The following is a 26,545-nucleotide window of genomic DNA, read 5'->3' as shown; positions in this document are numbered from 1 at the left end:
TATAAATAAATAATTTTTAATACACATAATATATATATATTGATATAACTCTTTATGTTAATAATAATCTAAATAAATATTATGTTTTTAACATTCATGTTAGTACTGTATTAATTTAGTGCGACTCAATTGACAAAGTATATATGTAAATATATAATACAGGTTTTGAATTTTATCTTTATTAAATATATTTATTGAAAGATTAAACCACTAAAAATTTTTCAAGTTTGACAAAAATATTCTCTAAATTGGTTAACAACAAAAATATTTTTAAAATAAAAAGTGATAAAAAAAATTCATAAACGACAAATAATTTTTATATTTGTTAAATTGTTTGTGCATTTAATCTAAAATTTTATAAAAATATTTAAATAATTATTTAAAAAATACAAAAAAGCGAACCGCCATTTGATTTTTAGATTTTTTTATTTTTTAAAAGTATCTTCTATTGAGAAAAAATCACAATCAGAAAAGATATTAATTTGATTTAAAATTATCAAATTTAAAGATAAAAATATTTATTCATTTTCTAGTTATATGTACTTGCAAAAGCTACGTCAAAATTCAATTTTTAAAAACCTTTTTGAGATATATATTAAGGTTAGATACTTTTTCTTAGTTTTAAAATATTTAATAAAGTACTGTTTTAGTTTTTAATGATTGAATTATATCTTAATTTCGTTTCTAAAATTGTAAATGTTATATTTTTATTTCAAATATCTTTATTTTATTTTTTTGTAGTTTTTTAATCAAAATTAAAAATTCTTCTTTTATTATCATCTTATTTTATATCAGTAATTCATAATCTGTAGTGGTTATAGTGATAATTATAATAATTTGTTTGTCTAAATAATAGGGTTTGATAGATACTGAAGAGTGAAGATGAACCAAAAAAAAATAGGAACTGTTTTTGGCGAAATCTCATAAGAATGCAGTGCTGAATTCCATGCAACAATTATGGCAATTGGATCAGTTTCAAAGTCTTCCAGATCCTAATCATGACGGTGTGAAGCATCATCTATTCTGTGGGTCCCATTGCTTTTCTCGAACACTTTATTATTTGCTACAATAATATTTAAAAAATAAAAAAATAAAATAACTTATAATTTTATTGGTAAATTAATGTGCACTGCACTTTTAATTTATATTTTTTTTATTATAATTTATATTGTTGTAATAATAAAAATAGGAATAGTCATAATAATGGGTTAATAGTGAAAATAATCCTTAAAAGATAAGACATTTTTTAAATTCAATCTAAAAAATTTTTTCAATCAAAATAGTTTTTCAAAGATTACGAATTAATCATATTTGTCATCCAGTCACTTTATTAATAATTTTTTTCAAAGATTGATATTGTAAAATGTTAATTGATAATATATATAATACCTAATATGTCTAATTGGATATTGGTCAAATATGTTTATGAAAATTTATTAATTTAGTCATTTTTTTCAATTACAAAAATCTTATTCCTAATATGACCTAGTGACAAAATTGATAGATTTTCGTAAACATATTTAGTCAACGTCTAATTGAACATGTTATGTGTCATGTGTGCTATCATTTAATATTTCACATTATGAATCGTTGACGAAAATTGTCAATGGAGTAACTGAAGAATATATATGATTAATTCATAATGTTTAAAGAATCAATTTAATTGAAAAAATCTTTCAAGAACGAATTTAAAAAATGTCTTATTTTTCGTGGACTAATTTGATTATTAACCCGACAAAAATTATATTATTTGTATACCTAGCTAGAGATGATTACCTGAAAAGTATATAAAAAAAAGGAGTAGTGCTACACATACAAGTCATTTGGGTTTACAAGTCATACAAGTTGGACCAAACCACACGCACTACTCAACGGTTTTCACAGCGTGCTTCACATTCCTACTCTTCCTCCTCTTCTTTCTTCTTCTCCTTTTTTTTGTGTTTTTCCTCATTTTTCTTCGCGTGTTTCATCTTCATTGTTGTTTTTTATTACTGTTGTTGTTGCTGCATTTTTTTCCTCTTTCTCCTTCTATTGATTTTGTAACATTATATATTTTTTCTTCTTTTTTTCCTTATTTCTTTCTTTCTTTTTGTTAAATGAATATAAGTTTATCCTCTTCCAAGTAATTTTGTAGCATTATGTGTTTTTTCTTTTTTTTTGTTTGATTTTTTTGTTTTTATTATTGTTAAGAGAGTAAAATAAGAAGAAACTTGAGAAGGTAAAACAAAAAGGAAAAGATGAATAAGAAAAAAAGAAGAAGTAGACAATGATGATGATGAAAAAAAAAAAGAAACAATAGAAGATGAAAAAGAGAAAGATGAAGATAAAGAGTCTTGAATTATGCAGAATTTATCAGAATAAAAATACACCAAAAAATTCTTAAAATACACCCAAATATTTTTGTGTTACACCCAAATTTACTGTAAATACAAAAAAATATTTTTTTAATGTAGAATTTTTACATTATATTCAATTCAAACCATAAACAATGAAACATTATTCACCTACAGAATCATAAACTACTAACGAAAAAATTAACTAGAAGAAATTCCAATGAAAAAAGAAGGATGAAAATGAGGAGGAGAAAGTGGTGGTTTTGATGACGACGATAACGAAGAAGAAGAAGAGGAAGAAGAACGTGCAGCAAGAAGAAGAAGAAGAAAAACATGCAGCAAGAAGAAGAAGAAGAACGTGCAGTGAAAAACGTGCAGTAACAACTCGAAGTGCATGAATATAAATAGGGCTGCACACGGATCGGATCGGATCAGATATAGCCTAAAATTCTATCCGATCCGCACTGCATTCATCGGATCGGATTAGATACGATATCCGTATTTTTTAGGTCGGATCCGATCTGATCCGATCGAATCGAATATCGGGTATATCCGCATAATTAAAAAAAAAAACTATTTTAAGATTTTGTTTGGCTGTTTTTACAAAAAAAAATTTAGAAAATTCATTTTTTATCTGTTTAAGCCTATTTACTCCTAGAATATTATCAATAATAGTTCTTTTGAATAAAAAACAAAATAATAACACAAGATTTAAGTTTAATTATTCTAAGTTGAAGTATAACATAAAAAATTAAAAACAAAATATCATAAAATTCATAAAATAACACACTAAAATTCATATCATATTAGGGTTTACTGTCTTAAACTATGCTATTTATATGTGATGTGCGGAAATACAGATTTGCAGATTGGATCCACGGATATCACTGTCGAATCCACAATCCGATTTGACCATAGTGCGGATCGGACCGGATCCGATTCGATGGCTCTGCGGATCGGATAATATCCGCAAAATTCGGATCGGATGCGGATAATTACCGCGGATATGCGGATATTATCCGATCCATGTGCAACCCTAAATATAAATGACTTGTAAAGACTTGTATGAAAACACTTGTATGTGAAGAATTATTCCAAAAGAAGATAGTTATCCGAGATTTTAGTTAAAAAAGTAGAATTAAAAAATTATTGCAATAAAAAATAATTATTTCACCTCTAGTCTCTTTATTATTTTTTTTTTAAATATTCTATCGGAAAAAGGTGAATTATATGTTAAAAATATAAGCTTACAGCTTTTTTCTTTTATGAAATAAAAGTGAAATTAAAAAAGTTAGGATCCATATTTTAAACAACAATAAAATAATATAAAATAACTATAAAAAGAATTTATATTCTCTTTATACAACTTTAATCTATATAGTAAAATATCTTTCAAAAAAATTTTTCTTAAATTAAAATTTCTTTTTATTTCTACGTACTAATTAAAACAATAATTAGAGTTTATTAAAACTATAATTATAATAGTAAAAAAACAAATATCATTTATATATTTTTTTCTTTTTATTAACTCTAATTTATTTTTCTCAGTTCTCACAAAAAAAACTTTCAATCTATTATTTCTACCAATATTCTTTTTAATTTATATCTCAATAACCGTAGTATCAAACAAGTAATTTTATGATAAATTTAAAGAAATTTATATGAAAAATAACAAAATAGGTCCGAAATTTCCTTTATGCTTGTATAAATAATGATCTCTTTCTTATCTATATCTGAGTTATGGATTTCCTTTTAGTGATGTAGAGTTAAGTTTTGTTAGGTAATTAACTACCTTTTTTTTTTCCTTCTGCAGAATATCAGCTTACATTTCTTTCTTTTCTCAAAATTTTGTTTTTACAACCATCTCCCAAACCATATGTTTCTCTCATCTCTCTTTTTTATTGGTTAATTATTAGGTGAAAGAAGTTAAATCCCTTTGTTTTCCCATCTCTTAATAGCAGATTATGAAGATCAATTTCTGATAGCTTGCTCCCAAGGATCAAACTTGGAATAGCATGATACTAACGCATCCAAGCAACTATCACTTTTCTATTTTTAAAATGTTTATCAGCTTGTACAGGCTTGAAGTTTTAAAAGACTAATTTAATTTAGCAGGGTAAAACCAGCTTAGGAGTTATTAACTTCCTTGCAACAACGACTATTTGAAAAATTATTCACACTTGTCTCTCTCTATATATATATTCTAATGTTTCCTAAGCCCAAATATTGACAGAGCTGTAATATTTTCTTACGTTTTTATAGTTTACAAAACAAAGACTTCCACGCCGTTCTTGGAAACTACATAGAAACTTTGTAGAACACTAAAGTTTTGCAAGTCTTTATGGGGCTCTCATTTAACAAATAAAAACACATTTATAACTATTTATTTTTGCAGTTTTCTCTTTTAAACAAATATTACATTACTCCATATATATATAATTCTTGGAAATTGCAATGAAGCTAACATAGTGATAACTAAACCAATGAAGAAGCCTTCTGCAACATAATTGAATTTCTCATTCCTAAGCTGTTTGATTCACCTAAAAAGTCATCATCCTTTTTTTTATTTTTAATCAAATGAAATAGAAAAGGAGCCAAACGATAGCTCATATTTTTATAAGCTATGCTTTGAATTCACATTTACCAAACTCACTATCACAAATAATAATTCTATAAATGTTATGTCCCAGCCCTCATTCACTCCCACTTTGCATTGAACTTTTCATCACCTTTATATGAGATTCTTAATTCTTAGTAAAAAAAACCTTCCCCAAATATCCTCACTATTGTATATTAATTAAACCAAGAAATGACCAAATCAGAACTATGGCCAAATTTATCACAATATTAGGCAAAAGGTTATCCATTGAAGATCATGTTTCCCTCTACTTCAAGAATGCCTATTACTATCATCATTGTTATTATTATTGTTGTTGTTATGCTGAACTCACTCACAGCCACAGGCACAGGCCAGGGGATTTTGAACCAGAATCATGTTCTGTGCCATGAAAAAACATAGAAATGCACTTTCAGCATTTATGCAGGGGATTGAAGATCCACACAAGTTTCCCTCATCTAGGTCCACTGAACAAGATTGCTGCAAATGGTTTGGAGTTGAATGCAACAACATCACAGGTAGAGTCACCATGCTAGATCCTTCATCATGTTCTTCTTCAGCATAGCTGACAATAACTTATCAGGACCTATCTCTCCCAGCTTGTGTGATAACATGGAGAATCAATCAGAGTCAATTCAGTTGGATCTCTCAAATAATCTCTTTTCTGGAGAATTTCCTGATTGTTGGACGCTTTTCAAATCTTTGAGCCATTTGAGTTTGGGGGGAAATAAGTTAACTGGTGAAATTCCTGACTCTGTTGGTTCATTGGCAATACTCTAAACTTAAGACTTCATAACAACAATTTCTCTGGGAATGTTCATCCTTCACTTAGAAACTGCAAACAATTGTGGTCCTTGAAGTATTCCAACCTGGATCACCCAATTGAATATGATCCTTTTGTTTCGGTCGAGCAAATTCAGTGGCAGTATTCCATTGCAAATCTGTGAACTGTCTAATCTTATTGATGGTTAACCCTACTGATGGCTACTTCTTGGAACCAGACTTCAATAAGGAGTAGTTACATACTTACCCGAAACTTACTGAGGATCTAGATTTGCTTCTGAAAGGCCATGAACTATCCTACAAGAAGTATATTATGCTTTTGCGCATCGTTGATTTCTCGAGCAACAAGCTTTCAGGATCAATCCTTTCCGAGTTATTTAGGCTCTGCGTTGCAGGCGTTAGACCTGTCCCATAATCATTTGAAGGGAGTGGTACCAAATGACATTGGACACATGAGGTTTTTGGAATCTTAAGACCTTTCAAACAATCAATTGTCCAGCGAAATTCCTCAAAGCATGCGGAATTTGTCTTTCCAGGGTCATTTGAACTTGTCATACAATGATTTCAAGGGAATGATTCCACCACTGAGCACCCAACTTCAGAGCTTTTTGGAGCTCCCCTTCTCAAGAACTGCACACAAGAGAAAGGGCACAATAGATCCAAACAGAAGGAAGACAGAGATAGTGATGAGTTTGGAACCTCTTTCCTCATTGGCATGGGAGTTGGCTTTGCTTCTTGTTTCTGGGTAGTTCGTAGCACCATTGTCTTCATCAAGAGATGTAGGCATGCTTATTTTCGGATGCTTGATAACCTCTATATCTTTGTTGTGGTAAAAATGAATCGTTTTCTCTAAAAAGTAAAAACTCAACAAATTGCATTACTAGCAATCTGGGAGGCATGCTTTTTTTTGTTAAGGTATGAATCTTAAATCCTAATGTTAATTGTTGCTTTCTGTGCTTCCTAAAGAAGACATTTGATCATCTTGTAAGTATTGGAGAATATTTTAAATAGAAAAGATTGTGCATGAACATGTCAAATTTATATTGAATGTATGCAGTGCAAAACTTGTTTCTGGGACTTGCTCTGATTTTTTTTTTCTAATTGAACTAAAGTCGTAAAATAAAAAATGAGAACAAATTTATATTAAAAAAAATAAACGGCGAAAACAGAGACAGATTTGGATGTATAAAAATGAAGCAAGTTTTCATGAATAAATTCCATAGGTAAATTCATACAGAAAATTTCTCTATGTATATGCATGTAATATTTTATCTTTTACTAACCCGGCTATATTTATTAAAAATTAATAATAACTTATACCCATTATTTTTGAGATAACAGCATTTAAATAAATAGAAGTATGAAAAATCGTTACAGAGCAATTATGGTTGTTAGTTGATACCTTATCCTCTTCACTTCAGCTTCAAGTTCAGTTCAGTTCAGCACACACAAAAATGCTTCTCTCTTTACACCTCCCTTCACCATCCCCTTCTTCTTACCACACTCCTTCTAGAACCTTCCACAACAAACCCCACTACATCAAGTTCCGTACATCTTACCGCCAAAATCTCCGTTACCTCCAACACCTAACCGTTATCCCGCCCGACTCCCTCCCTGACTCCGACACTCTCCACCGCATATTCACCATCGTTAACCTCCTCAAATCCCACTCCCTCTCCGACTCCGACATCCCCCGCATCGCCGCTGCTGCACCCTCCCTCTTCTCCCCCTCCTCCGCTGCCTTCTCCCCCGATAACATATCCGCCGTGTTCCACTTCCTCGCCACCGACGTCGCCGCCTCCTCCGCCGAGTCCCGCGGCCTCGTCCTGCGCTGCCCTCACCTACTCCTCTCCCCGCACCCCGACCTCTGCCTCCGCCCAACGCTCTACTTCCTCCGCGACGAGATCGGGCTCTCCGGTCTGAACCGGCCGACGAACAGGAACGCGCATCTGCTGAACACGCGCGTGGAGGATCTGCGCGTGAGGGTGGAGTTTTTGACGGAGGAGGTTGGGTTTGAGTATGAGGAGGCGGTTAGGGCGTTGGTACGGGTACCGGCTATATTCGGTTACGGTTTGGAAAGTAATTTGAGGCCGAAATTTGAGTATTTGGTTGGTGAGATGGGTAGGGATGTTGAAGAACTGAAAAAGTTTCCACACTACTTTGGGTTTAGCTTGCGTAACAAAATTGTGCCAAGGCATTTACATTTGAAGCAAATGGGTGTTGTTGATGTTCCTTTGAATAAGATGCTTATGTGGCGTGATGAAAGATTCTATGCAAAATGGAAGTGATAGTAGTATATTCATCACTTATAACTTGTTACTTTTGTTAATATTCATGTATAGAATCATGGTATTTTTTTGCCTTGGTTTTGATTTTGGCATTCTGATCAATTTAATTGACTAATATATTTTTTAGACTAATTTGGAGCGTTTGATCTTTCAAGAACACAAACATTATCCTCTAAGGACTAAATTGAGAGCAATTTAAGCAGAGATTTGTATATATTGATGCATTTTAGAAGCTCTTTGGGTCTGCAGATAATGAAATCTTAGGAAATATCATAGCTTTGTCAACAGTTGGAGAAAATATACCTATTTTGACTCTCTTACTGACAAATTGAAGACTAGTACCCGTTAAAACCAATAGCAATGAAGCATTGTTTCGAGGAAGTTAATACTGGTGTGTTAATTCTTTAATCTGGTTTTGGAAAGGATCAATTTCAAGATAACCTATCACAAATTTTGAAAAATCAACAAATCTTGAAGAAGCTGATTCATCATTAAATAAGGATTGTGGAGCTTCATTATATAACAATAAAGCAAACACGTTGATTCCAATATATAACTGGGATTATGTTTTCCTCTGTGTGGAAGCATGGTGAACTCACTCATGGTCATTGGTCAGGATGGCTTGAAAAATGTTCTTGGTAACGAAAATGATCAAAATGCGCTGTTTACACAAGGCATTGAAGATCCATGGAACAGGCTCTCATCTTAGTCCAGTGAACAAGATTACTGCAAATGGTTTGGTGTGCAGTGTGACAACATCACAAGGGCGAAATCAATTTCTCTTCTATGTTTGATCTTGAATTTCTAAGCTACTTGGATTTGAGCAGTAATGACTTTAAGGCGAGAAGACACCACATCCAACTCAAAACAAAGTAGTGAGTTAACGATACACTACTCCTTACAGTTGCAACATTAACAGTTATCACTGGACTATTGATTGTTGTTGCTCTATTGTGCATTTGATGGATGCTTTACTATTAGTTACATGATATATGTACTGTTTGACAAATACATATTTGTGCATAGTTTCATAAGTCCGGATTTAGAATAAACTACTAAGCATTTTATCAATAAAGCTTTCATGTCGTTACTATTTAGTAGGCCTTTAATTTATTTCAGTGTAGAAATGATAAAAACTTAATACTTTTTAAAGTAATGTAAAAGGCAAAGCTGGTTATTCAGAAAGCAATGAAAAATTGAAAATAGGTCAGCAATAATTCAATTAGTAATTTTATTGGAAACAAACAACATCTGACAGTTTGGCCGAGTGGTCTAAGGCGCCAGATTTAGGCTCTGGTCCGAAAGGGCGTGGGTTCAAATCCCACAGCTGTCATTTGTTTTCTTTCTTTTTGTCATTTTTGGACAAATATCTTGCCAGCTTAGTCACTCACTCCATTCACAATCCAAATGCCCCTCTCAACTCAGTACATACAGGTAGATAAGATATAAACTTAAATACATGAACTAAATTAGGTAAGCAATTATATTTATATCTTGAATTAAACAAAAAAATTTGAAATATAGTTATTACAATGAGTATGGTATAAAATTTTCAAATAAATTACAACTTATGGATTCTGAACTAAAATTACATGTCTCTAGTTAATCTAGATTCAAGAATGTTTTAACAATATGTAAATCTTCCATATGAAAACTGGGATGTTGCCTTCTCTATACAACAGAACTCATCTGTACAAGTTTTTGAGCTTTCTCCAGTTGACCATCATGGGTAAGAAGTCGGACCATTATATCAAACTGTTCTTTAGATGGTTCAATTTTATATCTAGTCATTAACTTGAATATCCTATAAGCATCATCAACAAATCCAGCTCTGTCAAAGATAGATAGCATTGCATCGAAAGTGAAATGCGTCGGAGTAGAACCTCTCGATGTCATCCGATCGAAAAGAGCAATTGCACCTTCATACAATTCATTATTTCCATAGGCCCTAATAAGAGCAGTCCATGTGATTGAACCTTTAACAGGGACAGCATCAAATACCAACTTTGCCTTATTAACCTCTCCCAAAGTCCCATACATATTGATAAGTTCTGCAGAAACAAAAGGGACTTTTGCAAAATCCTTTTTCAAGAGCTGTGCATGAATCTCTTGTCCATGCTTCAAAAGTTTTAGCACACCACAAACACTCAGCATTCTGGCTATTGCAACTGAGTCCGGCCTATGCTTTGATGATTGCATTGACCTTATCACATCAAGTGCTTCATGATGATGACCATTTTCTACATATGAATCAATCATGGCTGTCCATGAAATAACTGTCCTTTTCTCCATACTGTCAAATAGTCTTTCGGAATATTCAATCACGCCACACTTCGAGTACATTACCATCAACGAATTAGTTATGGACGCGTTAGGCAAAAACCAATGCTTCAAAGCATAAGCATGAACCTGCTTCCCCTGTTTCAAAGCCCTCAACTGAGCACATACTGGAAGAACAGTTGCAACTGTCACAACATCAGGCCTGAACCCTTCTTGCTGCATCCAAATAGTCGACCTCAGTGCCTGCTCCAACCTACCATTCCAAGCATAACCGGACATTAAAGCCGTCCAACAAACTAAATTCCTCTCCGCCGAGCTATAAAAAACTCGCCTAGCCGAACTCATATCCCCACATTTGCAATACATATCAATCAAGGCAGACTGAATAGGCACTCGCCTATAGTACTCCTTCGTCTTCACCACATAAGCATGAATCTCTTTGCCCAATCGCTGCTCAGAAACTTCCCCTATTGCAGGAAGAACCGACATCACCACAACCGAATTAACCTCCACTCCTTCCTCCACCATCCACCTCACATATTCCAAGGCCTCCCTCTGCAGCCTATTATGCACAAAACCCGCCACCATTGCTCCCCAAACCACAACATCCCTGTTGGGAATTTCGTCAAACACGCGGCGCGCAAGATTGATCCTCCCACACTTGAAGTATAAATCAATCAAACTCGTCCTAATAATTGAACTATCAACCAAACCATTCTTTATCAACAACCCATGAGCCTTGAGGCCCTGGAAAAGGGCAGGTGCACCGGCGAAACTCTTGATCACAGTGGTGAAAGTATACACATTCAACTCAACACCCAATGCCCTCATCTCAGTATAAGCTTTAAGCACATCAAGGTAGTGCTTTTTACCCGAAATCACAGACCCTCTTAACAACGCATTCCATGGGTACACACTGTTACAGGGTAACTCGTTAAAGATTTGTTTGGCTTCTTCCAAAGCGCCGCAAGAGGTGTACATGTGAACAAGCTTCGTTCGCAAAAACTCGTTGTTTTCGAAGCCGTTGATTCGGATATGGACGTGGACTTCTCTACCATGTTGTAGCGACTTGGTGCGAATGCAGGCGGCGATGAGAGTGGAGAAAGTGGTGGCGTTGACAGGGATTCCCTGTTGGTCAACGTAATCGAGAATGGTAAGTGCTTCTTTGAGTTTGTCTTGGCGCGCGAATCGTTTGATGTCTTTGTAGATGGAGCGTGGATTTTTTGTGTGGATGGGTAAGGAGGATGGAAATGCATCTTTCTGTTTGAAATGTTTCAGCTTCTTGTAGTGGTGGTGATGGTGATGGCGGTGGTTCTTGGTGGTGGGGAATTCGGACGGCTCTGTTGTGTGGTGGGGTTTCTTTGGGAGTGGTGGTTTGAAGTTGAAGAGTTGGAAGGTGATTTTGGTGTTGGAGGATGGCGAAGGTGAGGTGGGATTTGGAGGGAAGGAGTGAAGTTGGAGGGAGAGAGAGGCTGCCATGGTTGAAACTGAGTAAGAGTGAGAGCATAGTAATTGGATAATACAGTTGTTGTTTTGAATAATTAAAAAAATACAAAAAATTTTATATTTATCACTATAAAATATCTGTGTTTATTTTCAATAAATTTATATATTTTTTATATGTTTAATTTAAAAATATTTTTATATTTATTATTGTAAAGTTTGTGTGTTTTCTCCTTTTGTTTTTTTACAAAAGGTTATGTTTACCTTAAAATATTTGTTTGTTTTTTTGAAAAATTCTTGTGCTTTTCTTTATAAATTTCTCTATTTTCTTTCTAATTTTTTAAAAATATACAAATAAATAAACAAAATAAAAAAATACATAAAAAGAAATAGAAAAAATAAAAAATAAAAATACTATTTGTATACTAAAATCTACCACCAATATATTTTTGTGTATAAATATATGTGTAGTTTAATGTATTTTTAATATGTATTTATATTTTAGCATGTATTTTATACTAATGGCTGACTTTGGAAATTCATTTTGGTGTACACGCACAATAAAAAAAGAGAGGAGCACTAAAAAATGAAGAAGAAGAAAGAAAAAAAAAAAGAACGAGACAAAGAAAAATATATACGAATTTGATTAAACTTAGTTACTAACAACATTTGGTTACGCCTGTTACAATATGAATGATCATTGACCACCAACCATTTTTCCAATTGAATTTACTTAGATGGTACAAAATAAAAATTTTCTCTTCTCTCTTTCATATGTTACTAATATAATAGTAGTAAATATACAAGTTACTTCTATTATTATAATGAAATAATTATATTAGTAAATATTAATACTAAAGTTTTCTTCTTATACTTCTTTATTTTATATTTATTATATCTTATTTATTTATTTATTTTACAACATGTTATCAGCATGAGACTCTGATAAAATTTTAGGAAGACTCATATAACAAATTTTCATTATGTCGAAACTCTCACATATTGAATTTAATGCTCTTGATATATCTGGAAACAACTATTTATCATGGATACTAGACGCTGAAATCCATCTTGATTCAATGGATCTTGGAGATACCATTAACGCTGAAAATAATGTATCCCAGAAGGATAAAACCAAAGTCATGATTTTTCTTCGTCGTCATCTTGAAGAATGATTGAAAAATAAACATCTCACATTAAAAGATCCTATAGATCTGTGGAAAGACCTTGAAAAAAGGTATAATCATCAAAAGACGGTGATACTTCCTCAAGTCCGATATGAATGGACGCACTTGCGTCTACAGGATTTTAAATCCATAAATGAATATAATTCAGTTTCGAATCACCTCACGGATGAAATTATGTGGGGAAAAGATAACTGATAATAATATGTTAGAGAAAATTTTCTCAACCTTCCATGCCTCGAATGTGCTCCTGCAACAGCAGTATCGAGAAAAATGATTAAAAAAATATTCTGAGTTAATTTCTTGCCTTCTTGTTGCTAAACGCAACAATGAATTAATTTTAAAAAAATATGAAACGCGTCCAGTTGGCGCCGCCCCATTTTCTGAAGCAAATGCGGCAAATCATAACCTCAGAAGAGATAAATGGTAAGGTTTTGGTAACAAGAAAAATTATGGAAGGAAGAAGAATTATATTCACAAGAAAGGATCTCACCAGAAGTGGGATAAAGAAAGAAATATTGGACAAAATAAATCAACAGGGGATAAATATTTTCGTTGTGGTGGAAAGGGCCAATGATCGCATACCTGTCGTACCCCAAAATACCTAGTTGATCTTTATCAAGCATCTTTGAAAAAAGACGACAAAAAAGGAAACAATTTTTTTTTTCGAATGATGCTGAAATTACATCACTCAATCACTCATTATGATGTATCTGATTTCTTTGAAAATCCTAAAAAAAATATTGGCCATTTGATCAATGATGGAATAGTTTAATATATGGGATTGTTAAGTATTCATGTAAATAAATAATGTAAGAAACTTATTGTTAAGTTTTATTTTCTATGCATCTGAATTTCAAGTATGATGTATAATAAAATATTTATAAATTTCAAAATTAATAAATGTGTCAAGATAATAATAAAAAAATTTTTAGTATATACTATAATTCTTAGAAAAATATTTTCAATCAAGAAAATAGTTTTACTGCACAAATATTTCTACTCATTTTATTATTATTTGTCTTTAAAGAAAATGACAAGGACATATAATAAAGATGTATGTCTTGCGGATAGTGTAAGTTCGCACATCAATCTCAAAAGTAATATATACTTTACCCATCTTGTGCCAAAAGAAGAATATGTTAATACTATTATTGGCTCAGACAATATGATAAAAGGCTCCGAAAGAGTTATAATTTTGTTTCTTGGAGGAAAAAAATTCATAATAAATAATGCACTATTGTATACTAAATCTCTAAGGAACTTATTGAGTTTCAAAGATATTCATGGAAATGGATATCATATTGAAACGATGAATGAGGGAAATCATGAGTAGTTATGTATCACAACTCATGATTTAAATAAAAAAGTGATATTAGAAAAGTTATCCTCACTTTCATCTAGGTTATATTATACCAAAATTAGTGCAATTGAACCACATGCCATTGTAAACCAGAAGTTTACTAGCCCAAATGAATTCATAACTTGGCATGATCAATTGAGTCATCCAGGAACAATCATGATGCGGAGAATTATTGAAAACTCCCATGGACATTCACTAAAGAACCAGAAGATTCTTAAATCTAGTGAATTTTGTTGTGTTGCATATTTTCAGGAAAAGTTAATTTTAAGACCATCACCAGTAAAGATTGGATTTGGATTCCCTGAATTCCTAGAAAGGATTCAAGGCGATATATGTGGACCTATTCATTCACCATATGGATCTTTTTAGATATTTTATGATCCTAATAGACGCATCTTTGAGATGGTCACATGTGTGCTTATTGTCTTCTCTCAACATGACGTTTGCGAGATTACTTGCTCAAATTATTCAATTAAAAGCACAATTTCCAGAAAATCCACTCAAAGCAATTCGTCTTGATAATGCTGGTGAATTTACTTCCCAAACTTTTGATGCTTATTGTATGGCTAACGGAATAAGTGTTGAACATCTAGTAGCTCATATTCGCACACAAAATGGGTTAACAAAATCACTTATTAAACGCCTCCAATTGATTGCTAGACCCTTACTTATGAGAACAAATCTCCCAACTTCGACTTGGGGCATGCTATTTTACATGCTACAGCACTTATTCGTTTGAGGCCAACGAGTTACCATCAGTTCTCTCCTATGCAATTAGTTTTTGGCCAGCAGCCAAATGTTTCCCATTTAAGAATATTTGAGTGTGCGATATATGTTCCCATTGCACCACCTTCTCGCACAAAAATGAGACCCCAAAGAAAATTGGATATATATGTTGGATTCTCCCTCTATAGTGAGGTATCTTGAGATACAAACTGGAAATGTATTTAAAACCCGGTTTGTGGATTGTCATTTTGATGAATCAAAATTTTCAACATTAGGAGGAGAGAATAAACTTCCTGAAAAGGAATTTAATTGGAATACATCATCCTTGATACATTTAGATCCTCGATCAGGGCAATGTGAATTAGAAGTTCAAAAGATTATACATTTGTAAAGAATAGCAAATGAATTGCCTGATACATTTTCCGAGACAAAGAGGATAACCAAATCTTATATACCAGTGAAAAATGCCCCAATTTGAATTTATGTCCCAGTCGGACAAATAGCCACTGAAACAAATTCACGCTAGAAGTGTGGCAGGCCTGTTGGTTCCAAAAAAAAAATCTCGAAAAAAAGAGGTAAATACTATTCTTGTTCAAAAGCATATAGTAAAGACATCTGCATTTGTCTAAAATTTTGATATAATTTTAACGTCAGAAGATGTTCAGGTACCTGAAAATTGTAAAAATGATGAGATCTTGATAAATTATGTCTTTACAGGAGAGAAATGGGACCGAAATAAGACAATTGTCAATGAAATATTTGCATATAATGTGGCATTAAATATCATGCATGAAAGTAAGGATCTTGAGCCATGAATAGTCGAAGAATGTCGACAAAGGAATGATTAGCCAAAATGGGAAGAAGTCATGAAGGCTGAGTTAGACTCACTTGTAAAACGTGAAGTCTTTAGACCTGTAGTCCGTACACCAGAAGATGTAAAACCTGTCGGATACAGATGGGTATTTGTGAGAAAACAAAATGAGAAAAATGAAGTTGTATGCTACAAAGCTTGACTTGTGGCACAAGGTTTTTCTCAAAGGCCCGGTATAGATTATAAAGAAACATATTCCGCTATAGTGGATGCAATAAGATTACGTTATTTGGTCAGTTTATCCGCATATCATAAACTACATATGCATTTAATGGATGTGGTAATAACTTACTTATACGACTCATTAGATCGTGATATCTATGTGAAATTCCTTGAAGGACTAAAGATATCTAAACCATTCAATGAATATTTGCAGGGATTATACTCAATTAAATTGCAAAGATCCTTATATGGTCTAAAGAAATCTGGATGAATGTGGTATAATCGTCTTACTGAGTATCTAGCCAAAATGGATTCAAGAATGATGATATCTGCCCATGTATTTTCATAAAGAAATTTGCATCTAGATTCATTATAATTGTTCTGTACGTTGATGATTTAAATATCATTGAAACTCCTGAAGAGATTCCAACAATTATTAAAAATCTAAAAGAAGAGTTTGAGATGAAAGATCTTGGAAAGACTAAATTTTGTCTCGATATGCAAATTGAGCATACAAAAAATGGGATATTAATTCATCAAACAACATACACAGAAAAGATCTTGAAAAGGTTTTATATGGATAAGTCACATCCATTAAGTACCCCAATGATCGTAAGATTTTTGAATGTGAAAAATGATCAATTCCATCCCAAAGAAGAAATGAAGATATCCTTAGTCCTAAAGTACCATATCTTAGTGTCATTGGAGCGCTAATGTACCTTGCTAATAATACACGACCTGACATATCATTTGCTGTAAATTTACTAGCAAGGTATAGTTCTTCTCCAACCAGAAGACATTGGAATGAAATCAAACAAACTTTTTGATATCTTCATGCAACGGTTGATATGGGATTGTTTTATCCTTGTGGATCCAAGTCACAACTAGTTGGCTATGCAGATGCAGGATACTTGTCTGATCTACACAAAGGAAGATCTCAAATATGATACGTGTTCACATATGGTGGTATAGTTATATCATGGAGGTCCACGAAACAGACGATAGCGGAAACATCCTTTAATCATGTCGAAATACTAGCGATTCATGAAGCAAGTTGCGAGTGTTTTTGGCTTAGGAGTTTGATCCAATATATTTTGTCATCATGTGGACTAACTGATCATAAGATAGCTCCAACTGTCTTTTTTGAAGATAATATAACATGCATTGCTCAACTTAAAGGTGGATACATCAAAAGTGATAGAACAAATCATATTTCTTCCAAATTCTTCTTCACTCATGATCTTTAAAATTAAGAGACGATTGATGTCCAACAGATCTGCTTAAGTGATAATCTGGCAGATTTATTTACAAAGTTACTCCCAAAATCTTCTTTAGAAAGATTGGTACATCAGATTGGCATTCGCCGATTTTGAGATATTAAATAATGTCGACAAGAAGGGGAGATTGTACTCTTTTTTCTTTGGTTAGGTTTTTTTCATTGGGTTTTTCTTGACAAGGTTTTTAATGAGGCAATCTCCATTAAAGGATATTGTACTCTTTTTCCTTCACTAAAATTTTTTTCTCATTGAGTTTTTCTTTAGTAAAGTTTTAACGAAGCATAATCTTTAATGGTCATCCAAAGGGGTATGTTACAATATGGATGACCATTGACCACCAACCATTCCTCCAATTGAATTTACTTGGATGGTACAAAATTTTAATAGTCAAAAAGTTCCAAGGTTGGACTCACCTTTATGAAGCTATGAAAAAAAGATATTTCTACATGTATAAATAGAGAAGATGTGGCATGTGAATTACACACTACAATTAATAACAAATTCTCTCTCTTTTTATATTACTTATGAAGGTTGTGGTAGGCTTAGAGAAGGGGGTTGAATCTATGTCTTCCTTTTAAGTTGCTGTTTTGACCCTTTTTTAGTAGAAGTTGCAAATCTGATTCTGTTTGAACTCAGCAGCGGAAATTTATGAGACAAATTATTTTTGTCTCATGAATATCAGAAAACAGAACATGACAGAGAAGAAAAAGCTAACACCAGCATATATCCTGGTTCGGTTGCTTTGTGCTATGCAACCTACATCCAGTCTCCTCCACAAATATGGAAGAATTTCACTATAGTTAACTGTATTACATACACCAATTTCACACTCAAGTTCTAACCTAACTTGACATTGGCTATGCTAATACCTAACTATTCCTCTCAGTGCTAACCCAACTAAGAAAGGGATACCTTACATGTACAAGATACAAGACACTTAATCAACCTAAAGAAATCAGAAAATAACTCTAGGCTTTTCTCTCCAGTGTATCTCTCACCCTTTTTCCACTCATGGCTTTTTCTCAAGCTTTCTCACAATGCCTTTTCTCTCAAGAAATTACAGAAAGATAAGCTTAGAAAAGTACATTACAATCAGTAAAACATGAAGGAGATTAACTTCATCAACAGCCTCTGTGCTATGCGAAAAACCAGATTAGCAAGCCTCTGATTCAGTTCTTCATACTGGCGGAATGCACCTTTGATTAGGTTATCTTCATACTGGCGGAATGCACCTTTGATTTAGGTTACACTGTCCAGTTAATTGAACTTCTTCAAAGAGCTCTTCTCAGAACAAAACTTTCAAACTCTGGTTTTCTCTCCTTCTTTTCTGAATGAACAGAAAAACTTCTTTTAACTCCTTGCATGTTGCTGGGTCTTTCTTCCAAGGTTAACATCTTGAGCCTTGAGCTTCACCAACCACAGATTCACTTTTTCTCCTTAATCATCAAAGTAGAACCTTTCCTTCTGACTTATCCAACTTGACCGAAAGCCACAAAGGAGTAACCGAAATTGTTTTCCAATGGTCAACCAAATCTGAACCATAGAAATGCAACTTGGTCCCCAAGAATTTCTTGTGACCATGGATTTGTAGTAGTGAAGAACAGAGATCAACTTTTCCTTTAAATGCCATTTTCAGATAGAGCAGAGAGTTGGGAAGAAAGGATGAAGATCTGATGCATGCAAGATGAGATGGATTACCTTTCTTACGCTTGATTTAGCTTGGAGTTTCTGTTTTAGCTTCTGTGCTTCAAGCTTCAACTCTCTCTCTCTTGCTTCTTTGGTTAATGGCTTATGGAAGAAGCTTTTCTTCTCTTTCTCTTTCTTGCTTTTTCTGAAATCTTGATGTGACTTGATTAGAAGGAAGAAGAACGTTGCTTTTAGTTAAGCAAGAGAGAGGGAATTTCAATTCTGAAATTAGTTCGGGCTTGGATCGATCTGAAACCAGTTCGGGCTTGGATCGGGTATTAGTATGCATGGCCCGATTTAATTTCTTTGGTTTCTTCCTTTGCTTTTGCTTGGGCTCTTTATTTTGCTTTCAGCCCAATATTCTTTGCTGAATGCCTTTTATTCCATTTGGGCTATTAACATTTGGCCTGCAACAATAAACAATTAGTTAATAATTAATCAACACTAATTATTTATTTTGCTCAAAAATAATGTTTGTCATCATTAATTAATTTAGTTAATTTCTTAACTCAACAATCTCCCCCTTGATGACAAACATGATTTAAGCAATAATCAAAAGGAAATAAGTTTGAGTTAGGTTTAGAAAACTCCCTTTGATTTTATGTTGCTCCCCCTATCCTTTTCAACAGTAGCTCCCCCTGAATCTATGCTTTCCTCTTTATCCCTGTTTCACATTGTTCTTAAAGAAAGCACGATAAAGAGTTATGTACAATATATCTTGTACAAGGGATATCAAATGAGCAACATCACATAATCAGCCCAACATCAAGCTATTATCAGCAAACAAATTCAGCATGTGAAAACAAGTATTAATGCAGCAAGAATAAGTAAGAGGTACTTATCTACTATCCTATCCTATCCTATTGCTAATTTTACTCCCCCTTTTGTCATCAAGGGCGGATAAGAGCAACAAAAGTGCACCAAAGTACTTATCTACTATCCTATCCTATCCTATCCTGCAGAAAAGAGTTAGAGCACAGACCAAAGTACTAATTAAGCTGTCTAAAGTGCACCAATATTAAGAGTTATTACAGTCATCCAAAAAGAAATAGTTCAAAAGTAGCAAAAGAAGCAGAAATCATGAGACAAAAAGAGAGCAGCAGCAGTTTTTATGAGACAAATCCTAGGCGATGGACGTTCCCTCTGTGGAAGGAGCAGGAGAATCCTCAGGGACAAAATCATCATCTTCATCATCTAAGACAACTCTTTCAGATCTAGTGGGTCCTTTGTTCTGTTTCACTGAACCACCTCCCTTTAGATATGAATGTCTATTTTCATATTTCTCATTTGTGAAGTCAACACCAAAATACTCAAAAATACAAGTTAGAAACATGCCATAAGGTAGAGCTTTGTCCTTTTCACTTCTAACAGAATCAAACATGTATCTAACCATCAAATATGCAAATGAATTTCAGTTTTGGTGAGAATGGCATATAAAACAAGAGTGTCAGTGTATGAAACCCTTTGATATGAACCACTTTGAGGAAGTATAATGTGGTTGACCATTCGGTGCAACTGAGCACGTTCATATCCTAGGACTTTGTGTGTGGGTGTAATGCCATATATTAAGGAAACATGTTCACAAATACTAGCCAGGGCATCATTGTAAGAAACACCAACCCCTTCATCCCACTTAACTGACGTGTATGCACAAGGCCCAACATCAGTATACTTCAAAGCTTCACTGATGGTCTCATTGTTTAAAATGATATCTCGGCCCTTGACATACGAATGAGCAGTGCCTTCATGATAAGTCATGTTTGCATAAAACTCTTTGACCAACAATGGATAAACAGGTTTTTTTATGTCAAAAAGGTGATTCCAGTCCAGAAAAATTAAGTTGTCAACAAAAGGAAAACCTTTTCTTTTCAAAGATGGCAGATCAGCGAGAAATGAAGAGCATAGGGTACGATACTGGATGACTCCCTCATAAAAATCATTATTCATGGCAGATTTGAATCTATAGGGGTTATAGTTTGAATGAGAGGTCATAAAATGGGCTTTGTGATCAAATGGTCCAATTTCTGGTTCTTTAACATTTTTGAGAGAGACTCGAGAGTTACCTCTCTGTGAACGCACAGGAACTGACCTTGCCCTGGGTTGTTGTGGCTCAGGAACAGGTTCCTCCGTCGCCGGACGCTTCCCTTTGGATGAGGGTGGCTTTGAAGAGCCAGGTTTTGAAGAGGCAGGTTTGGAAGGCGTTGTCTTTGGTGGTGGAGTTGGTTTGGCAGAGGCATGGAACCTTGGAGTGTTCTTGGTTCGAGCCATGGGGTCACACCGAGGAGGAGAGGTAGGAAGAGAAGGAGAAGGGGTAAAGGTTCGGTCTTGAGAGCGAGTGGAAGGCTTTGTGGGTAGTTTGTAAATCTTCTCACGAGGAGCCCTTTTTGCAATGACTTTCTTCCTCATTTTAGTTAAAATGATGCCTTTGATGAAAGAGAGATAGTGGTGTGAGAGGGAAGAAACCGAAGGGTTGAGGAGAAGTTATGGAGGGAAGAGAGGGAGTGTTGGTAACCGTACCCAAAAGCAAATTTCCAAAACCATGCAACTGCATCACCATTTGAAAAGACTTGACAAGACATGACCTCATAAAAGAAAGGATTTTATTTGATTTTCAAAAATGAATTTTAAAATTTGAAAGACAATCAGCATTAAATTGAAACTCCTTTTGGACCAAAGTCAAAAAAATAAGGTTGCCAAAAAAAACTTTCCGGCCAAAAAAAAAACTTTTAATGAAAACTTAAACACACAAGTAAGAATGTAACATTCACATTGGGCCCAGATGTGGTTTGAATTAATGAAACATATAGGACTACCCAGATCTGAATTGATGTTGGCCCAGATTGATTTTTCACTTGCAATAAGCCCAGAACACGCTGTTTTGAAGGAAACATTCATCATCTGCCCAGAATTGTCTCACACCTGTTTATGAGACAAAATTCTCCAGCAAACACATCAGCACTTTTCAAATAAAGAATTATAACTCAAAATTCCTAGACAAGTCCTAAGCATGCAGAATCTATTCTCAGCTAATGGTTTAGTAAAAATATCTGCTAATTGCTCTTCTGATTTAACAAATTGAATGCAAATATCCCCTTTTTGGACATGTTCTCTTATTGAGTGAAATTTCACTTCAATATGCTTAGTCCTAGAGTGCAAAACTGGATTTTTAGAAATATTGATGGCACTCATATTATCACACATTAAGAGAATATTTTCAGCATTTAATTTGTAATCAGCAAGCTGTGTTTTTAACCATAAAAGCTGAGAACAACAAGAAGAAGCAGCTATATACTCAGCCTCCGCAGTGGATAAGGCCACTGTTGGTTGCTTCTTACTTGACCAAACATTTAAGGACTTTCCAATGAAGCAACATAAACCAGAAGTGCTCCTTCTATCAATTCTGTCACCAGCAAAATCTGCATCACAATAACCAACTACAGAAAAATCATCAATCTTAGGATACCAAAAACCAAAATTGGATGTGCCATGAACATATCTAACGATCCTTTTAACTGCAGAAAGATGTGACTCTTTAGGATTGGATTGGAACCTAGAACACAATCCAACACTTTGCACAATATCGGGTCTAGAGGAGGTTAAGTACATAAGAGAACCAATCATACCTCTATACCTAGTCTCATCTACATCTTTCTCAGTTTCTCCCTCGTCTAATTTTGAATTAGAGTGCATGGGAGTTCCCATGAGTTTGGCATTTTTCATACCAAATTTCTTAACTAGTTCCTTGGCATACTTCTCTTGATGAATAAAAATATCATTTTCAGTTTGTTTAATTTGTAGCCCAACGAAAAAATTAAGTTCACTTTCTTGATAAATAGAGTTGTATCAGTGGTGCTTCTTTGAAAACCATTTTTCAAAAGAAAAGAGCTAAGCCTTTCATACCAAGCTCTAAGAGCTTGTCTTAAATCATAGAGAGCTTTAGATAGTTTGAAAATATGATTAGAATGCTCTTTATTTTCAAAATCAGGAGGCTGCTCCACATATACTTCTCTATCTATCACACCATTTAAAAATGCACATTTCACATCCATTTGATATAATTTAAAACCACAAAATGCAGCATAAGCTAAGAGAAGTCTTATGACTTCCATTCGGGCAACAGGGGCAAAAGATTCATCAAAGTCGATTCCTTCTTCTTGGTCATATCCTTGTGCCACTAGCCTTGCTTTGTTCCTTGCAATGCTACCATCTTCTCCCAACTTGTTCCGGAATATCCACTTGGTGCCGGTCACTTTCTTCCCACTTGGCCTTGGAACCAACGTCCACACTTGGTTCTTTTCAAACTCAAGAAGCTCATCCTCCATAGCCTTGATCCAAGAGGGGTCACTAAGGGCTTCCTTGACGTTTTGAGGCTCCATTTGAGAGAGGAGGGCAATGTTTGAACCTTCATTTGCCTTTCTAGTGGAAGACCTAGTTTGCACTCCATGAGAGACGTCCCCAATTACAAATTCTTCAGGATAATTCTTCAAGAATCTCCATTCACGAGGTTTAGTGGACTTGGAGGCAGATTCGGTCACCAATGGATTCTGTATGATGCTGTCTGCAGAATTTCCTTCAGATTCATGAGACAAAATGGAATTGTCTCTTGAATTTTCAGCATTTGCTGTTTCTGGTTCAGCTTGTCCAGAATTTTCTTTTCCATGATTCTAAGCAGCTTCATCATCCTTTTGAGCTTGATTTCCTGCATCACCATCTTCCAAAATGCTTTGCACCAAGTTAGTATCACAAAATGTAACATGTATGGATTCTTCAATAATTCTAGCATCTTGATGATAAACTCTATATGCTTTACTAGTTGTGGAATATCCTACGAACAAGCACTCATAAGCCTTTGGATCAAATTTTCCCAAGTTTTCTTTGTTATTTAAAACAAAACATTTGCATCCAAAGATGTGCAAGTAATCTAAGTTTGGTGGGTAGCCTTTCCAAAGTTCATAAGGGGTTTTCTTCAAAAATTTCCTTATGATTGTTCTATTTAAAATGTGGCAAGCCGTGTTAACTGCTTCAGCCCAAAGGAATTTTGGAACATTACTCTCACAAAGCATGGCTCTTGTCATCTCTTGTATGCTTCTATTTCTTCTTTCCACAATACCATTTTGTTGTGGTGTTCTTGGACAAGAGAAGTTGTGAGATATTCCAAATTCCTTACAAAAGGATTCAAACAAATTATTTTCATATTCAGTTCCATGATCACTTCTTATAGAAGAGATTTTCAAATCCTTTTCATTTTGAATTTTCTTGCAAAAAGGTTCAAAGGCCGAAAAGGCTTCATTTTTGTGTGCAAGAAATAAAACCCAACCAAACCTAGTATAGTCATCCACAATTACTAAACCATAATGTTTACCACCTAGGCTTTGAGTTCTTGTTGGACCAAATAAATCAATGTGTAGCAACTCAAGTGGTCTCTTAGTAGAGATGTCTTCCTTAGGTTTAAAAGAACTTTTTGTTTGTTTTCCCATTTGGCAAGCATCACAAGTGATGTCTTTGTCAAATTTTATCAAAGGAAGACCTCTCACTAATTCTTTCTTTACAAGTTTGTTTATTTGAAACATACTTGCATGGCCCAATCTCTTGTGCCATAACCACTTTTCAGAATCTTTAGAGTGGAGACACGCTACATTTTGATCTTTTAGTTCATCAAGAGTAAGTCCATACATATTATTGAAACGCTTGGCAACAAAAATTACTTCATTTGTCTTTTCATTTACAACACAGCATTCAAGTTTTTTGAAAACAACTAAATATCCTAAATCACACAACTGACTTATGCTCAAAAGATTATGTTTCAAATCACATACCAAAAGTACATCATCAATGAAAGTAGATTGCTCATTACCTACTTTTCCAACAACAATAATTTTACCTTTACCATCATCTCCAAAGGTCACAAAACATCCATCATACTTATTTAGTTTGATGAAGTAGGTTGACCTTCCAGTCATGTGCCTTGAACATCCACTATCCATGTACCACATGTCCTTTTTGTTCTTGGATGCTAGGCAAATCTGCATGAAGAGTTTCAAGTAGCTTTAGGTATCCAAACTAATTTGGATCCTTTGAAGTTAATCCATCTTGGTTGCCCAAGAGCATTGAAATCACAAACAACATTGTAAACTTTGTTTCCTACAACTCTCTTTTCAATGAAGCATTGTGCATATGAGTGACCAAATTTCTTGCAATTTACACAATGATTTTCTGATGTGTGCCGCTGAAATTGAGGTGAGTTATATTGCTTGAAATGATTAAATGATTGGAATTTTCTGGTTTTTGGAGGAGATGCATTTCTTTTGACAAACTGATTTTTGTTATAATTATTCTTCTTTGCAAAAATGTCTTCACCAGAATTTTTTTGAATATTTTTACCTTTCGAAAATGAGGTTTTTTTGTAAAATGGTGGTTTCTTGAAAGCATCCTCATTTTTTGAAATGTAACCCAAACCTGGCCGGTTTGAGCTCGGTTCAGTTTTTGGTGAATGCTCAGTTTCACTTGTGTATACTTCATCAAATTTTTCTTCAAATGTTGGAGCATTTTCAACACCAACTTTGTTTGGTATAGTTTTGGTATTTGATGAAGAAGCCACAAACTTTATAGAGGAAATATGGAAATATTAGAAACTGCATCTTCCTTGGCTATGTAGCCTAAACCAGATTTTTCAAACAATGGTCTTTGATTTGCAAGTATTTTGTCCAAGTTACTTGAACCTTGAGCAAATTTTGCTAAGTCACCATTCAACCTTTTAATTTTATCATTTAATCTTTCATTTTCAGCAATCAACTCATGAGAAGGATCCACAATGTGCTTTCCTTTTAATTTTTCAAGTTCGGATTTTAGAAATCTGTTTTCTTCAATGATGTCCAGAGCACATTCAGTTTCCTTCACCTTTTCTTTTAAAAAATTATTTTCAGCCCTTAGCATATCTCTTTCAGATCTGCATTCATTGTATTTGTCAAGCAGTTTTGAGGTGTTTAAGGTAAGATCATCAATAATAGCATGCAAGTCCTCAATGGTCAAATCATAATAATTTACCTCATCAAGATTGTTGTTTCCAGCCATGAAGCAGTCTTTGTTATCTCCTTCTGATTCTTCTTCTTCATTTGAGTCATTCTCAAGATCCTCCCAAGCTGCCATGAGTACTCTCTTTCTTTCCTTCTTTCCTTTGTCCTCCTTTTTGAGCTTTGGACAGTTTGACTTGAAGTGTCCAGCCTCCTTACAATGATGACACGTCACCTTGCTCAAGTCTATCTTGTGCTCCTTTGAACTTGAGCCCTTGTATTTGCCTTTGCTCTTCAACATCCTTCTAAATCTCCTAGCAAAAAACAAAAGCTCGACATATGAAATACCATCACTAGACTCACTCTCTTTTGATTCTATTTGTGACTTGAGAGCTATTCCCTTTTTCTTTGAGTCTATGTTTGTGTGTGTGGCTTCATAGGCAAGGAGTTTTCCTCCCAGCTCATCATAGGTTATGGGACTTATGTTGTTACTCTCGGTTAGGACAGTGGCAGTGTTTTCCC

At 34.1% G+C, this 26,545-nt stretch overlaps 2 protein-coding genes and 1 non-coding gene across 3 annotated transcripts; 2 read left to right on the top strand and 1 right to left on the bottom strand.

Moving 5' to 3' along the window:
• The first annotated feature begins 7,126 nt into the window (after positions 1-7,126).
• Positions 7,127-8,123, top strand: LOC107486025 (transcription termination factor MTEF1, chloroplastic). Its single transcript, XM_016106564.3, has one exon. It carries the CDS (start codon positions 7,188-7,190, stop codon positions 8,019-8,021), a length of 834 nt encoding a protein of 277 aa, XP_015962050.1. The 5' UTR covers positions 7,127-7,187; the 3' UTR covers positions 8,022-8,123.
• A 1,151-nt stretch (positions 8,124-9,274) lies between these two features.
• Positions 9,275-9,354, top strand: TRNAL-UAG (transfer RNA leucine (anticodon UAG)). Its single transcript has one exon. It is a non-coding gene; the product is annotated as a tRNA-Leu (tRNA).
• A 213-nt stretch (positions 9,355-9,567) lies between these two features.
• LOC107486063 (pentatricopeptide repeat-containing protein At1g71460, chloroplastic-like) lies at positions 9,568-11,786 on the bottom strand. The gene has a single exon (XM_016106604.3). It carries the CDS (start codon positions 11,778-11,780, stop codon positions 9,693-9,695), a length of 2,088 nt encoding a protein of 695 aa, XP_015962090.1. The 5' UTR covers positions 11,781-11,786; the 3' UTR covers positions 9,568-9,692.
• Between the last annotated feature and the right edge of the window lie 14,759 nt (positions 11,787-26,545).

Source organism: Arachis duranensis, chromosome 4 (genome assembly GCF_000817695.3).
Source record: "Arachis duranensis cultivar V14167 chromosome 4, aradu.V14167.gnm2.J7QH, whole genome shotgun sequence".
NCBI lineage: Eukaryota > Viridiplantae > Streptophyta > Magnoliopsida > Fabales > Fabaceae > Arachis > Arachis duranensis.
This window is presented reverse-complemented; position numbering and strand designations above follow the sequence as displayed.

Excerpts from the sequence above, each read along its gene's own strand:
- LOC107486025 (XM_016106564.3), top strand. The coding sequence starts at position 7,188 with ATGCTTCTCTCTTTACACCTCCCTTCACCATCCCCTTCTTCTTACCAC.
- LOC107486063 (XM_016106604.3), bottom strand. The coding sequence starts at position 11,780 with ATGGCAGCCTCTCTCTCCCTCCAACTTCACTCCTTCCCTCCAAATCCC.